Below are 17,096 nucleotides of genomic sequence, written 5' to 3' on the forward strand. Positions count from 1 at the left end.
TCGGGTGGTGAGGGAGTGGTGATGGAGGAGGCCCAGGACCTGCATGTCTTCGGCAGAGTGGGAGGGGGAGTTTAAGTGTTCGGCCATGGGGCTGTGGGGTTGGTTGGTGTGAGTGAGGTAGGGACAATACCACTGCATTTGTGTGTGGAATGTGGAATTTGTGATCACAAGGGCTTGTGGACTGGATGCATTTAGGGGAAGATCGATCATTATTCCAATCTCCTTCAACAAATGGAAAAACACAGAGTTAATTCAGAAGGGTTGGAGGAGAATCCTGAGGAATATGAACACTGATTTGAAACTGTTGAGCCAATGGCCTGTTTTAAAATTGTAAATGTTTTGTAATAATTCAGAGATTACATGCAACATCACCTCAAACCCTGATTATTCTTCCCTGCTGTGAGAACTTGATGCCAATGTGGCAGATGTCTATAGACTGGAAATGCAGAGGTCCAGATTAATACTTTGGGGATATAGGCCTAAATCCCAGTGTGGAAGGTACTGGAATTTAAAATTCAAATCCTAAACCTGGAATGCAAAGCTGGTCTCAGTGTGAACCTGACATAGATGGTTATAAAAGCTCATCTTTCGGGAAGGAAACCCGTCGTTCTCACCGAGTCTGACCTGCGTGTGACCCATAGGAATGCGATGGACTGAAATCTGCCCTCTGAAATGGCAGCTACTCAGTTCATAGAATTATACAGATCTACAACATAGAGAAAAGCCCTTAGCTCCATCACATCCATGCCGGTCAAAGCAACTTCTTAACTAATCTAATCCCATTTTCCAGCAATCTGCCTGTTGCCTTGTATACCTTGACATCAAAAGTGTAAATCTAATGCTTCCTAAATGTTCTGAGCGTTTCTGCCTCTCCCACCCTTACAGGCAGAGAGTTCCTACAGGTGAAAACATTTTTCCTTACATCTCCTTTAAACCTGTGCCTCCTGATCATTGATCCTGCATCAAGGGGAAAAGTTTCTTCCTATCTACCCTGTCTATGCCCCTCATAATTTATAAATCTATCATAGAATCCCTGTGGTATGGAAGCAAGCCATTTGGCCCATCGAGTCCACACCGACCTTTAAAAGAGCATCCCACCCAGACCCATCGCCATACCCTATCCCTGTAACCCTGCATTCCTCATGGCTAACCCTGCATATCCCTGGACACTATAGGCAACTTAGCCTGGCCAATCAACCTAACTTGCACATCTTTGGACTAAATCCCTCTCCTCTGCCCTAAGGAATACAACCGCAGTCAATGCAATCTTCATAAAAGAAACTCTCCAGCCAGGGAAACATCCTGGTAAATCTTCTCCACATCCTCTCCAGTGCATTCATATCCCTCCTATAACGTGAATTGTGGAAGTGCACACAAGACTGTAGTTGTGGCCTAACCAACATTTTATACAGCTCCAGCATCACTTCCTTGCTCTTAAATTCTATGTCTCGATTAATGTTGTTATGTCTACCTTCTTGACCACTTCCTCCACCTGACCTAGTACCTTGAGGGACCAGTGTACATGCATACAAGGTCCCATTGATCTTCAACAAAAGAAAAACCCGAAGAACTACGGATGCTGTAAAACAGAAACAAAAATCAGAAATTGCTGGGAAAACTCAGGAGGTCTGCCAGCATCTGTAGAGAGAAAGCAGAGTTAATGTTTTGGTATAAATGTCCCTTCTTTGGAATGCACTGAAGGGTCACTGGACTCAAAAAGTTAACTGCTTTCTCCCCACAGATGCTGTCAGGACAGACCTGCTGAGTTGTCCCAGCAATTTCTGTTTTGACCTTCATCCTCGGTGCTTCAGAACTGGAAAAGGCATGTTCTGGATGCACAAGAAGTATGCCTCTTTTCCCATCATGACATTCAAAATTAGTTCTGGTCATATGTGTCTTGACAAACTAGAGCAACATTCAGAGCTCTGCATTTCTGTATTCTGGTCCCAAAGTTTACTGGTCAGGTCTCTGCTTAGAGCATTTAGCACAGTTCTGGTTGGCAAGGACCATGGAGTCCTACAGAAGACACTTACCAGACTGTTAATAGGAATGAGGAGCTACAGTTCTGTGGAGAGAGAAGATGGGTTTGAGCTCCCCCAGCAGAGAAGGCTGAGTGGAAGTTTAAGAGGGGTATTCAAAACTATGCGATCTTTGTAGAAGGTAGGGCAGTAAGGTGGCTCAGTGGTTAGCACTGTTGCCTCACAGCGCCAGGGACCTGAGTTTGATTCTAGCCTCAGGCGAATGTCTGTGTGGAGTTTGCACATTCTCCCTGAGTCTGCCTGGGTTTCCTCCGGGTGCTCTGGTTTCCTCCCACTGTCCAAAGATGTGCAGGTTAGGTGAATTGGCTATGCTGAAGTGCCCATACTGGTAGGTGTATTAGTCAGAGGGAAATGGGTCTGGGTGGGTTACTCTTCAGAGGGTCGGTGTGGACTTGTTGGGCCGAAGGGCCTGTTTCCACACTGTAGGGAATCTAATCTAATCTAATTGAGTTGGTTACCGGAGGATACAGATTTAACCTGGGAAAAGAATGCATGGGGAATTGAGAAGAAATTTCTTCATGCAGGAGATCATTCAATTCTAAAAAAGGGTGGTGGAATTGGATTTCGTAGCGATTTTGAAAAAGGTGATGGGTACACATATGACCAAAACTAATTTTGAATGTCATGATGGGAAAAGAGGCATGTGGCATTAACTTGGATAGCGTTTTCAAAATGGTTGGCATAGACAAGATGGGATGAATGGCCCACCACAGATTGGATGATAATTCTCCTGGAAAACTCAAAGGGCCTTTGGCCCTTGGGTAATTAAATGCTGCTCCCTGCTGGTCTTCTCTGGCATATTTTCATGAGCATATATTTTCCTATGAGAATACAGCAGGTCAGCAAACCGGAGGAGGTCATAGAACAATGTTGGGTATCCTACAACAAATCTAAAATGAATTTCTATATTTGTTTTAAGTGTGATTTGCTGTCTGAGTATCTTAATAGTATCAACATCCTGGAGGGTTACCGTTGATCAGAAATTGAACTGGACTAGCCATATAAATACAATGTCTGCAAGAGCAGGTCAGAGACTAGGAATTCTGCAGCAAGTAACTCCCCTCCTGACTCCCCAAAGCCTGTCCCCAAGGCACAAGTCAGGAATGTAATGGAATTCTTCCCACCTGCCTGGATGGGGTGCAGTTCCAACTAAACACAAGAGGCTTAACACCATCCAGGACAAAGCAACCCACTCGATTGGCACCAAATCGATAAACATTCACTTCTTCCACCACTGATGCTCGGTAACAAAGGTGTGAACTATCTACAAGACACACTGAAGAAATTCTCAATGCTTTTCAGACAGCATCTTCCAAACCCATGGCCACTTCCATTGAGAAGGACAAGGGCAGCCGATATGTGGCAACACCACCCCCCTGCATGTTCCCCTAACAAGCCACTCACCATTCTGACCAGGAAAGATAGAGCTGTTCTTTCACTGTCACTGGGTCAAAATCCTGGAATTCCCTCCCTAATAACATTCTGGTTCTACCTACAGCACGTGGACTGTAACGGTTCAAGAAGGCAGCTCACCACCGTCTACTCACGAGTAACTAGAGAACAGACCTTGGCCCAGCCAGTGATGCCCACATCCTAATAATGAACAAAATAAATATTTCGTGTAGAGAATGACCCTTCAGCCCATTGTGCCCAGTTTGTCCTAGTCCTCTGGTACTTTCTCTGGCAAACGATTCTTTTAATTTTCTTCCAGTTCCCTTCGGGAAGTTACCAATGAATCTCCTTCTACCATGCTTTCAGGCAGCACAATTCTGATCTTGGATAACTAGCTGCTTAAAAAAAAGCATTTCTTCTCATTCCCCTTCTGGATAAATCCGACACTGAAATGTTGTCAGAAGTTTCTTGTTGCAGTCCTGCCTTGAAGAGAAGTGGCTGGAGGAAATGGGGAGGATTGCAGATTGATTAAAACTGTTATCCTGTGGATGATTAGTTCCATGCAGTTTTTTTTTATTCATTAGTGGGACTCGGGCATCGCTGGCTGGGCCAGCATTGATAGCCCATCCCCATTTGCCCTTGAGAAGGTGGTGATGAGCTGCCTTCTTGAATCGCTGCAGTCCACTTGCTGTGGGTTGACCCACAATGCTGGTAGGGAGGGAATTTCAGGATTTTATCTCAACCACTGAAGGAACGGTGATATATTTCCAAGTCGGGGGAATGAGTGGCTTGGAGGGGAACTTGCAGGTAGTGGTGTTCCCAAGTACCTGTTGCCCTTGTCCTTCTAGGTGGAAGTGGTCGTGGGTTTGGAAGGTGCTGTCTAAGGATATTTGGTGAATTTCTGCAGTGCAACTTATAGATAGCACACTGCTACTACTGACCGCTGATGATGGAGGGAGTGAATGTTTGTAGATGTGGTACCAATCAAGCGGGTTGCTTTGTCCTTGTAGATGGTGGATTGACTTTGGGGTGTCAGGAGGTGAGTTACTCACCGCAGTATCCCTAGTCTCTGACCTGATCTTGTAGCCACTGTGTTTATGTGGTGAGTCCAGTTGAGTTTCTGGTCAATGGTAACCCCAAGGATGTTGACAGTGGGCAATTCAGTGATGGTAATACCGTTGAATATCAAAAGGCAGTGGTTAGAGTTTCTCTCATTGGTGATGGTCATTGTCTGGCATTTGTGTGGCGTGAATGTTACTTGCCACTTGTTGGCCCAAGTCTGGATATTGTTCAGTTCTTGTTGCATTTGAGCATAGACTGCTTCAGTATCTGAGGAGTCGCGAATGGTGATGAACACTGTGCAATCATCGGCTAACATCCCTACTTCTGACCTTATGACAGAGGGAAGGTCATTGCTGAAGCAGTTGAAGATGGTTGGGCCTAGGTCACCATCCTGAGGAAATCCTGCAGAGATGTCTTGGAGCTGAGATGACTGACCCTCCACAACCACAATTATCTTCCTTTGTGCTAGCGGAGTGTTTGCCCCCTGATACCCATTTATTCCAGTTTTGCCAGGGCTCCTTGATGGTATACTTGGTCAAATGCAGCCTTGATATTGAGGGCTGTCACTCTCCCCTCACCTCTTGAATTCAACTCTTTTGTTCATGTTTGAACCAAGGCTGTAATGAGGTCAGGAACTGAGTGACTCTGGTGAAACCCAAACTGGGCATCGCTGAGCAGGTTATTGCTCAGCAGGTGCTGCTTGATTGCCCTGTTGTTGACCCCTTCCATCATTTTACTGATGATGGAGATTGATTGGGCGGTAATTGGCCTGGGTGGATTTGTCCTGCTTTTTGTGTACAGGACAAACCTGGGTAATTTTCCACATTGCTGAAAATGTGTTGCTGGAAAAGCGCAGCAGGTCAGGCAGCATCTAAGGAACAGGAGAATCGACGTTTCGGGCATAAGCCCTTCTTCATTGTCCACATTTTCCACAATGTCAGGTAGATGCCAGTGTTGTAACTACTGGAAGAGCTTGGCTAGGGGAGTGGCAAGTTCTGCAGCACACGTCTTCAGTGCTATTGCCAGAATGTTATCAGGGCCCATTGCCTTTGCAGTATCCAGTGCCCCCAGCCGTTTCTTGATATCACAGAGTGAATTGAATTGGCTGAAGACTGGTATCTGTGATGCTGGGGACCACTGGACGAGCCCGTGGAGGATCAGCCACTCGGCACTTCTGATCGAAGATTGTTGCGAATGCATCAGCCTTATCTTTTGCACTGATGTGATGGGCTCCTGCATCATTGGGGATGGGGGTATTTGTGGAGCCTCCTCTTTTAGTGAGTTGTTTAATTGTCCAGCATCATTCACAATTGGATGTGGAAGGACTGCAGAGCTTAGATATGATTCATTGGTTGTGGGATCACTTAGCTCTGTCTATCACTTGCTGCTTATGCTGTTTGGTGGCTTCACCAGGTTTTCACCTCATTTTTAGGTATGCCTGATGCTGCTCCTGCATGCCCTTCTGCAGGGTTGATCCCCTGGCTTGATGATAATGGTTGAGTGGGGAATATGCCAGGCCATGAGGTTGCAGATTGTGCTGGAGTACAGGTTCTGCTGCTGTTGATATCCTAGAGCACTTCATGGATGCCCAGTCTTGAGCCACTAGATCAGCTTGAAGTCCCATTTATTACGGTGATAGTGCCACACAATACAATAGAGGTTATTCCCAATGTGAAGGCGGGACTTCATCTCCCAAGGACAGTGTGGTGGTCGCTTTGTTGTTATGGGTGACTTTAACTTCCTCAACATTGATTGGAATCTCCTTAGTGCACCTGGTCTGGATGGAGCCCTTTTTTACAGGTGTGTCCGGGAAGGATTCCTGACTCAATGTATAGATAGGCCGACTGGGAGGAGGCCATATTGGATTTGGTGCTTGGTAACGAGCCAGGCCAGGTGTCTGATCTCTCGGTGGGAGAGCATTTCGGTAACAGTGACTACAACTGCCAACCTTTATCATAGCCATAGAGAGGGATAGGAACAGATAGTATAGGAAGGGAATTGGGGGAGGGGAAATTATACTGCTATTAGACAGGAGCTGTGGAGTATAAATTGGGAACAACTGTTCTGCGGGAAATGGGCAAAACAGAATTGTGAAGGCTATTTTAGGACCACTTGTTGCAAGTGTTGGATAACTTTGTCCTATGGAGACAAGCAAAGAATGGTAAGGTGAAGGAGCCTTGGAAGGAGCTCCTTGTCAAAAGGAAGAAAGAAGCTTATTTAAGGTTGAGGAAGTAAGGATCTGGCACAGCTTTAGAGGATTACAGAGTAGCTAGAAAAGAACTCCACAATGGACTGAGGAGAGTCACAGAGTCACAGATGTGCAGCATGGAAACAGACCCTTCAGTCCAACTCGTCCATGCCGACCAGATATCCTAAATAAATCTAAGCCCATATGTGAGCATTTGTTCCATATCCCTCTAAATCCTTCCTATTCATATACCCATTCAGATACCTTTTAAATGTTATAATTGTATCAGCCTCCACCACTTCCTTTGGCAGCTCATTTTATATAGGCATCACATTCTGCATGAAGAAGTTGCCCCCTTAGGTCGCTTTTAAATCTTTCCCCTTTCACCTTAGACCTATGCCTCTAGTTTTGGACTCCCTCATCCCAGGGAAAAAACCTTATCTATTTACTCTATCCACGCCCCTCATGTTTTTATAAACCTCAATAAGGTCACACCTCAGCCTCTGACATTCCAGGGAAAATAGTCTCAGCTTACTCAGTCTTTCCCTGTAGCTCAAACCTGGAACATCCTTGTAAATCTTTTCTGAACCCTTTCAAGTTTCACAACATTCTTACTATAGCAGGGAGATGAGAATTGCTTGCGGTGGTTGTTTTTCAGAAGGGGGCATGAGACCAGCGGTGTGCCACAAGGTTTGGCGCTGGGTCCAATGCTTTTCGTCGTTTATATAAATGGAAGGTATGGTTAGTAAGTTTGCAGATGACACCAAAATTGGAGGTGTGGTGGGCAGAGAAGAAGGTTACCTCACAGTACAGCAGGATCTTGATCAGTTGGGCCAGTAGGCCGAGGGAGTTTAATTTAGATATATGTGAAGTTCCGCAGTTTGGAAAGGCAAATCAGGGCAGGATTTATACACTTAATGGTAAAGTCCTGGAAAGTGGTGCTGAATAAAGAGTCCTTGGGGTGCAGTTTCATAGTTCCTTGAAAGTGGAGTCGAGAACTAGGAGGGGTGACGAGAAAGCCTTGGTGGGAAGGATTAGGGAAAACCCAAAGGTGTTCTACACGTATGTGAGGAATAAGAGAATGATCAGAGAGAAGATAGGGCCGATCAGGGATAGTGGCGGGAACTTGTGCTTGGAGACTGAAGAGGTAGGGGATGCCCTGAATGAGTTTTTGCTTCAGTATTCACGAGAGAGAGGGACCTTGTTGATAGTGAGAACACCATGGACCAGGTTAATAGGCTTGAACAGATTAATATTAAGAAAGTGTATGTGCTGGAAATTCTGGGAAGCATCAAAATAGAGAAGTCCCCAGGGCCAGACCAGATATAGGGCCAGACCTGAAGAAGGGCTAATGCCCGAAACGTCGATTCTCCTGTTCCCTAGATGCTGCCTGACCTGCTGCGCTTTTCCAGCAACACATTTCCATCCCAGACCAGATATATCCAAGTTTACTACGGGAAGTGAGGAATGAGATTGCTGTGCCTCTGGTGATGATCTTTGCATCCTCACTCTCCATGGGAGTAGTATTGAATGATTGGAGGGAGGGGAATGTTGTTCCTCTGTTCAAGAACGGGAATAGGGAAATTCCTGGGAATTACAGACCAGTCACTCTTACATCTGTGGTAAGCAAGGTACTGGAAAGGATTCTGAGAGATAGGATTTATGGAAAAACATAGTTTGATTAAAGATTGTCAGCATGGTTTTATGAGAGGTAGGTCATGCCTCTCAAGCCATATTGAGTTCTTTGAGGATGTAGTGAGACAAGTTGACGAAGGTTGAGCAGTGGATGTAGATTTTAGTAAGGCACTTGATAATGTTCATCATGGTAGGCTCATTTAGAAAGTTAGGATGTCTGGGACACAGGGAAATTTGTTTGTCTGGATACAGAATTGACTGGCCGAAAGAAGACAGCGAGTGGTAGTGGATGAAAAGTATTCCGCCTGGAGGCCGCTGATCGTTGGTGTCCCGCAGGGATCTGTTCTTGGGCCTCAGCTCTTTGTAGTTTTATAATTTACTTGGATGAACAGGTGGAAGGGTGGGTTAGTAAATTTGCTGATGACACAAAGATCAATGGTGTTGTAGATAGTGTCGAGGGCTGTTGCAGGCTACAACAAGACATTGACAGGATGCGGAACTGGGTAGAAAAGTGGCAGATGGAGTTCAACCTGGATTAATGTGAAGTGATTCATTTTGGAAGGTCAAATTTAAGTGCTGAATACAGGGTTTAAAGACAGGATTCTTGGCAGTGGACGTGGAGGAGCAGCAGGATCTTGGGGTCCACGTACATAGATTCCCTCAAAATTGACACCCAAGTGATAGGGTTGTTAAGAAGGTGTATGCTGTTTTGGCTTTCATTAACAGGGGGATTGAGTTTAAGAGCTGCGAGGTTTGCTGCAGCTCTGCAGAACCCTGGTTAGACCACACTTGCAATATTGTGTCCAGGTCTGGTCACCTCATTATAGGAAGGTTGTAGATGCTTTAGAGAGGGTGCAGAGGAGATTTACCAGGATGCTGCCTGGATTGGAGGGCTTGTCTTATGAAGAGAGGTTGAGTGAGCTAGGGCTTTTCACACTGGAGAGAAGAAGGAAGCGAGGTGACCTGATAGAGGTGTACAAGGTAATGAGAGGCAGAGGTAGGTAGCCAGAGACTTCTTCCCAGGGTAGAAATGGCTATCACGAGGGATCATATTTTTAAGATAATTGGAGGAAGGTATAGGGAAGATGTCAAAGGTTGGTTCTTTATGCTGAGAATGGTGGGTGTGTGGAATGCACTGCCAGCAGTAGTAGCAGAGTCAGAGATATTAGGGACGTTTAAGTGACTGCTGGACAAGCACATGGACGGCAGTAAATTGTGGGGTCTGTAGGTTAGGTTGATCTTAGATCAGGATAAATGCTCAGCACAGCATTGTAGGCTGAAGGGCCTGTACTGTGCCATACTGTTCTATGTTCTATGTGGTGGTCAGGATGTTGTACAGTGAGGAGTAGAAGGAACCTTCAATGCAGGGTGAAAGAACAGAGCAAACCTTCGTTCAGAATGATATTCATGGTGTGATTTTCCTATTCTGTTCCAGCTGCTGCGATAGTCATTCCCTGCCTGTCTGCTCTGGTGTCTGGATATGGTAAGTGTGCACAAAGGCTGCATTTTGTCGATCCAACTAAGACTCCACCACTTTTCAGTGCTTTGACCACAGGAATGGGGGAGGATCAGAAAAATCATTTGCTGCTCCCTGGATTGTCTCAAAGTTTAGAAATAAATTCTGAAACTTCCTTCTTTCTGTCTATCGTATTCAATTGCTTTATCTCTTGTTACTGATGTTTACATTGTTGCGTTTTCAAGTTTTCTTTTTCTGTGCTGCTGAGAATATTGTCGTAGTTGTGGGTATGTTCGCCGAGCTGGGAAGTTGACTTGCAGATGTGGGGACGAAACCTCTGCAAATCAACTTCTCAGCTCGGTGAACATACCCACAACTATGACAACCTGCACTCGAGCTTCATGCAAACCTTGCTTAGAATATCGACTATTATAGGAACAAGAGGGAGTGCTTAACCCTTTTCAAAAAATTCAAATCTGGCATGTGGACATCGTGGTCAAGGCCAGCATTTATTGACCATTGCTAATTGCTCTTAAAGATAGCACAGAGCAGTCTATTTAGTGAAAACAGTCCCGCAGTGTTAGTGGGATTCTGAGTGGCTTGCTAGACCATTTCATAGGACCCTTTTAGAGTCAACCATATTGTACTGTGTTTAGAATCACATAAAGGTTAGATTAGGGCAAGAATTGAAAACGCCCTTCCCAAAAAGACTATTACTGATCCAGCTGGGTTTCAGCAACTATCATTTGTTTAATGAGTTAAAATTCCATTAGGTGGGATTTGAACTCATCCTCAGATGGTTTACTTAGAGCTATTACTAATCCAGTAACATGAGCATTATGCTACTATGCTTATTCTACTGCTGAATGAGACTACATCTGAGGTGTGGGAGAAAGTGAGGACTGCAGGTGCTGGACATAAGAGTCGAGAGTGTGGTGCTGAAAAAGCACAGCATGTCAGGCAGCATCCGAGGAGCAGGAAAATCAATGGTTCGGGCATAAGCCTTCATCAGGAAAGAGGCTTGTGGGCCGGCGGGCTCAGAGATAAATGGGAAGGGGGGAGTGGGGTTGCGGGGGAAGATAGCTGAGAATGCAATAGGTAGATAAAGGTGAGGGAGAAGGTGATAGGTCGAAGAGAGAGGTTGAATGGATAGATGGGAAAGGTGATGGACAGGTCAGTTGGACTCTTGTGACTGGGATAATGTGGGGGAGGGGAAATGAGGAAACTGTTGAAATCCACATTGATCCCGTGTGGTTGCAGGGTCCCAAGGCGGAATATGAGGCGTTCTTCCTCCAGGCGTCGGGCGGTAATGGTTTGGTGGTGGAGGAGACCGAGGGCCTGCATGTCCTTGATGGAGAGGGAGGGGGAGTTGAAGTGTTCAGCCATGGGGCGGTGGGGTTGGTGGGTGCGGGTGTCCCAGAGATATTCTCTGAAACCATCCCCAAGATGGCGTCCTGTCTCCCTGATGTAGAGGAGACCACACCGGGTGCAACGGATACAGTAGATGACATTGGTAAAGGTACAGGTCAATTTCTGACAGACGTGGAAGGATCTCTTCGGGCCTTGGATGGAGGTGAGGGGAGTGGTGTGGGCGCAGGTTTTGCACTTCCTGCGGTGGCAGGGGGAAGGTGCCAGGAGTGGGGTGCGGGCTGGTGGTGGGTGTGGACCTGATGAGTGAGTCGTGGAGGAAATGGTCTCTCCAGAACGCTGATAGGGGTGGGGAGGGAATATATCTCTGATGGTAGGGTCCATTTTTAGGTGGCGGAAGTGGCGGAGGATGATGCGATGTACGTGGGGTGGAAGGTGAGGACCAGGGGTGTTTGTCCTTGTTGCGTTCGGAGGGGTGGAGTTCAAGGGCGGTGGTGCGGGAAGTGGAGGAGATGCGCTGGAGGGCATCGTCAACCACGTGGGAATGGAAACCCAACCACCCCGTGGCTGATTACTTCAACTCCCCCTCCCACTCCATCAAAGACGTGCAGGTTCTGGGCCTCCTCCACTGCCAAACTGTTACCACCCGATGCCTGGAAGAGGAATGCCTCATATTCCACTTTGGGATCCTGCAACCACATGGGATAAATGTGGATTTCAACAGTTTCCTCATTTCCCCTCGTCCCACATTATCCCAGTCACAAGTCTCCAACTTGGCATTGGCTCCTGACCTGTCTATCACCTGTCCCATCTATCTACTCCACCCCCCTCTCGGACCTATCACCTTCTCCTTCACCTTCATCTACCTATCGCATTCTCAGCTACCTTCCCCCTCAACTCGGCCCACATGCCTAATTTCTGATGAAAGCCTTATGCCTGAAACGTCGATTTTCCTGCTCCTCGGATGCTGCCTGACCTGTTGTGCTTTTCCAGTACCACACTCTCTACTCTATATCTGAGCTGTGTCCTGATACTGCTTAGCTGCCTTTACCCATATGCCCTAATATTTATGGTTTACAAAAAATATTTAACAATTTCACCTTGGTACCACCTTCCCTATTTCCTCCTAAAATTGAAAAATATCACGAGCAATCTCTGTCGAGGAAGGGCTCTCTCAATCTTATGTGATTTTAAGGTGGTAATGTTGGTGGAAACCCCGTTCCAGGAACAACAAGTTATTTCCCGTGACTTGAAAATCTAGAACTTAGGGATTGCAATCTCAGGCTGTGGAGTTGGCTATTTAAGAATGGGATAAGAAAAATTTTCTTCACTGAAATAGTATGTGTTTGGAATTTTATGGCTTTAAGCTGTTGTGTTGATTTTAGAGTTTAAGGGGATTTAGGGATGGGGAGTAGGGCAAAGTACATGTGAACCTTATTTAGGAACCAGGTGGCCACCTAATGCTTCAATTTATATGCTGATGACCACTCAATTCAAGTTGTTTCCAGTTTAGCTACCAGTTAAGTTGATGCTAATAGTTAAGAAGAAATCAATACTATATAAACATATAAATTAGGAATAGAAATAGGCCATTTAGCCTGCCGCATTGTTCAAGAAGATCATGGCTGATCTGTTTGTGTTCTAAATTTCACATTCCTATCTATCCCTAACAACCTTTGATTCTCTTGCAGGACAGGAACCTATTTATATGCTTTAAAAATATTCAATGACCTCACATCCACCAGCTTCTGAGACAGAGAATTCCAAAATGGCATTACCGTCAGAGAAAACATCCTCTCATCTCTGTCTTGAAAGGGTGACCTCTAATTTTGAAACAATGCCTCCTTGTTTTGGTATTTGCTCACAGAAGAAAGCATCCTTGTCAAAACCATTCAGGATCTTATAAACTTCACATCACTTCTCCCTCTTCTAAAAGTCTAGTGAAAACAAAGCCAAGCCTGTCCAACTTTGCCTCATAAAATGACTCATTCATTCCAAGTATCAATTGAGAAAACCTCCTCTGAAGTACTTTCAACACATTTACATTCTTCCACTAATAAGGAAGCCGAAGCTACATCAGAATATCTTTACTTTTATGCTCAATCTCTCTCATTATAGAGAAAAGCATGAGATAAGTTTCTTAATATTTGTTGTTCCTATATACTAACCTTTTGTGACGCGTGCACTAGAACACCCAGATCTCTCTGTACCTTGGAAAAAGAGTCTCTCACCATTTAAATATTTAAAAAAAGAATTTTCTGTCGAAGTGAACGACTTCACATTTTCTTATACTCTATCTCCAGAGTTTTGCATACTTACATAACCTATCCATCTTGGTCTTCATCTTTGTTAGGTCACCTTCACTACTCTCCCACCTATATATCTGTGTCATCTGCAATTTTACCATCCCTTCACTCCACTCAGTAAGTCACTGATATAATTTTAGAGGAAGTAGGCTGTGGACAAGGAAAAGAAAACAAAATTGCAATAAAGTGAGGACTTTGTTTCCAACTTAGGTGCAGCTAATCAAAAAGGCACTGTGATGGGAATTCTTCGCAGTCTGGGTGCTTTGGCTCGAGCTTTGGGACCAGTCGTGGCAGCTACCGGTGAGAAATTTTATTTTATTATGTGAGGAATGTTAGTGTGTTGATAGCAGGGCCAGCGTGTGTTGCACATCCTTAACTGTTCTTGGCAAGGTGGGGGTGAGCTGACTTCTTGAACTGCTGCAATCCATGGAAAATGGACAGATCCACGGTAGTGGTTGAAGGAGTTTCAGGATTTTGTCTCACCAACAATGAAGAAACAGCAATATATGTGGCTTTGAGGGGAATTTGGAGCTACTGGTGGTCCCATGCATCTGCTCCCTAGTGCTTCTAGGCGGTAGAGGTAGTGTGTTTGGAAGGGACTTATGAAGGTGTCTTGGTGAACTAATGCAATGCAATTTGTATATAGTACATACTGCTGCTACTGAGCATCACTGATGGAATAAATGTTTTTGGATATGGTGAGAATTATGAGGGCTGCTTTGTCCTGGATGCAGTTAAGCCACAGTATTGTTGAAACTGCACACATCCTGGCTAGTGGAGACTATTCCATCGTGCCTTGTATCTGCTCCTGTATCTATGCTATGTACTATAGTAACGTCAAGGATGTTGATAGTGGACATTCGCTGATGGTAATGTCATTGATCATTAAAGTACAATAGTTAGATTCTCTCTTGTTGGAGAAAGTCATTGCTTGGCACTTGAGTGGTACAAATGTTACTTAGGTAGATCAACCCAAGCATGGTCTTGCTGTATATGGACACAAGCTGGTTCAGTGTCTGAGGAGTTGGGAATGTTGCTGAACATTGTGTAACATCAGCAAACATCCTCACTTCTGAGCTTACCATGAAAGGTTATTGATCAAGTAGCTGAAGATGATTGGGCCCAGGACTCAACCAAATGGAGTCCCTCAGAGTAACCTCCAACAATCACAACTATCTTCCATTCTGCTAGCTATGAGCTGAAAATGTGTTGCTGGAAAAGCACAGGACGTCAGGCAGCATCCAAGGAGCAGGAGAATCGACGTTTCGGGCATAAGCCCTTCTTCAGGAATGAAATTGATTTTCCTTGATGACCCCCTGGGGTAATTTTCCAATTTGAATTCCCAGGATGTTAATTCAGGCCATGTTTTCTGACCAGATTTCCTCATCATGTGAGGTCTCCCCCTTCACCAGAGGCATAACTTTGGAAAAATGCCTCTGGTGAGTTCAGATAGTCAGCAGCTGAGCCACTCTCTCCCTGGCAGCGCTGTAGGTATACCATTTAGGTCAAGAAGGCAGCTCACCTTTGCACTTGTTGCCACAGAAAGTGGTTGAGGCCAAAATGTTGAATGTTTTCAAGAAATTAGGGGCCCTTGGGCTAAAATGATTAAAGGTATGCAGAGAAAATGGAACCAGGCTACTGTGCTGGATGACCAATTCTGATCGTAATGAATGGTGGAACAGATTCGAAGGGCTGGATGGCCTACTCCTGCTCCTATTTTCTATGTCTCCATGGAAGAGCAAGAGAAAGTCTTGCATTTTAATCACCCTTTTGATCATCTTTGGCTATCCCAAAGCACTTTATGGCCAAAGATAAGCATGTCAGAAACACCTCTACCAACTAGCATTCACTTGCCAACCACTCTTCTCATACAATGATGTAACTGAGCCATACGTGAGGTTGAATAATAAATATAAGGTGAACATTACAAATTCCTCAAACGCCTTCAGTATCACCACACCCACACAACCCTCTCCTGTGCCCTTTGTCTGGAGCTAGAGAGGAAAAGACACAGCCTGGAGGTTTTTAACGGTGCAGCAGCTACTAAATATGAAAAAATGAAATATAAAAATGACTTCTGTAATTTCAAAATTGCTAAAAACTATCCTCTGTGACTGTCACTACTTTGATATAGAGAAAATTGCCTCCAATAAGTACAAGTCTTCATCATATACAGATTGACCAACACATGGAATGATTAAGTAGGACTAATGGGGTGTACTTGAATTGGAGGAGAGAGACCAGTGTTGCCCCACAACAATCTGGAACTTCAGCAACCCATGGTATGTACCAATGGCTCAGACAACAATAAACAGCCAAACAACCAAGATTGTCCATGACACAAAGATTGGTGATTAAAACTACAAACAGACATATCACCGAATTAAATAATGGGGTAAAGTGGTGACAGACTTCAACATGGGTAAATCAGGATGATGGAATACATGCATGGGACAGTCCAGCTCAAACAAAGGGAGGAGATTGCAGAGCCATTGGCCTTGATTTTTATGTCCTCGTTCTCTACAGGAATAGTGCCAGAAGACTGGAGGATAGCAAATGTGGTTCCCTTGTTCAAGAAGGGGAGTAGGGATAACCCTAGTAACTATAGGCCGGTGAGTCTCACTTCTGTTGTGGGCAAAGTCTTAGAGAGAATAGTAAGGGATAGGATTTATGCACATCTAGATAGGAATAATGTGAACAAGGATAGTCAGCATGGTTTTGTGAAGGGCAAGACGTGCCTCACAAACCTTATTGAATTCTTTGAAAAGGTGACAAAGGAGGTTGATGAGGGGAAAGCGGTAGATGTGGTATATATGGATTTTAGTAAGGCGTTTGATAAGGTTCCCCATGGTAGGCTACTGCAGAAAATACGGAGATATGGCATTGAGGGTGAGTTGGAGGTTTGGATTAGGAATTGGCTAGATGGAAGAAGACAGAGGGTAGTAGTTGATGGCAAAGTTTCTTCATGGAGTGCCGTCACTAGCGGTGTTCCGCAAGGATCTGTTTTGGGACCATTGCTGTTTGTCATTTTTATAAATGACCTGGAAGAGGGGTTAGAAGATTGGGTGAGCAAGTTTGCGGATGATACGAAAGTCGGAGGAGTTGCTGACAGTGAGGAAGCATGTGGCAGGTTACAGCAGGATATAGAGAAGCTGCAGAGCTGGGCAGAAAGGTGGCAGATGGAATACAATGTAGCTAAGTGCGAGGTGATTCACTTTGGGAAGAATAACAAAAAGATGGGGTACTGGGCTAATGGTCGGATACTTGGTAGTGTGGATGAGCAGAGGGATCTTGGTGTCCATGTACACAGATCTCTGAAAGTTGCCACCCAGGTAAATAGTGCGGTGAGGAAGGCATATGGCGTACTGGCTTTTATTGGTAGAGGAATTGAGTTCCGGAGTCCTGAGGTCATGATGCAGTTGTATAAGACTCTGGTACGACCGCATCTGGAATATTGTGTGCAGTTTTGGTCGCCATACTATAGGAAGGAGGTGGAGGCACTGGAACGGGTGCAGAGGAGGTTTACCAGGATGTTGCCTGGTATGAAAGGAAAATCGTATGAGGAAAGACTGAGGCACTTGGGGCTGTTTTCACTAGAGAAAAGAAGGTTTACGGGTGACTTGATTGAGGTGTACAAGATGATTAGGGAG

At 45.0% G+C, this 17,096-nt stretch overlaps 1 protein-coding gene across 5 annotated transcripts in view; it reads left to right on the forward strand.

Annotated features, from left to right (window-relative positions):
• The window catches only part of mfsd10 (major facilitator superfamily domain containing 10), a 56,606-nt gene that overhangs the window by 33,912 nt on the left and 5,598 nt on the right, over positions 1 to 17,096 (forward strand). For all 5 annotated transcript variants that reach the window (XM_043703801.1, XM_043703811.1, XM_043703820.1 and 2 more), the window contains 2 exons: positions 9,752 to 9,799; positions 13,657 to 13,746. In XM_043703801.1, coding sequence (XP_043559736.1) covers positions 9,752 to 9,799; positions 13,657 to 13,746 — 138 coding nt within the window. The remainder of the gene's footprint in view (positions 1 to 9,751; positions 9,800 to 13,656; positions 13,747 to 17,096) is intronic.

The sequence above is a fragment of the Chiloscyllium plagiosum genome, chromosome 2, assembly GCF_004010195.1.
Source record: "Chiloscyllium plagiosum isolate BGI_BamShark_2017 chromosome 2, ASM401019v2, whole genome shotgun sequence".
Classification (NCBI taxonomy): Eukaryota; Metazoa; Chordata; class Chondrichthyes; order Orectolobiformes; family Hemiscylliidae; genus Chiloscyllium; species Chiloscyllium plagiosum.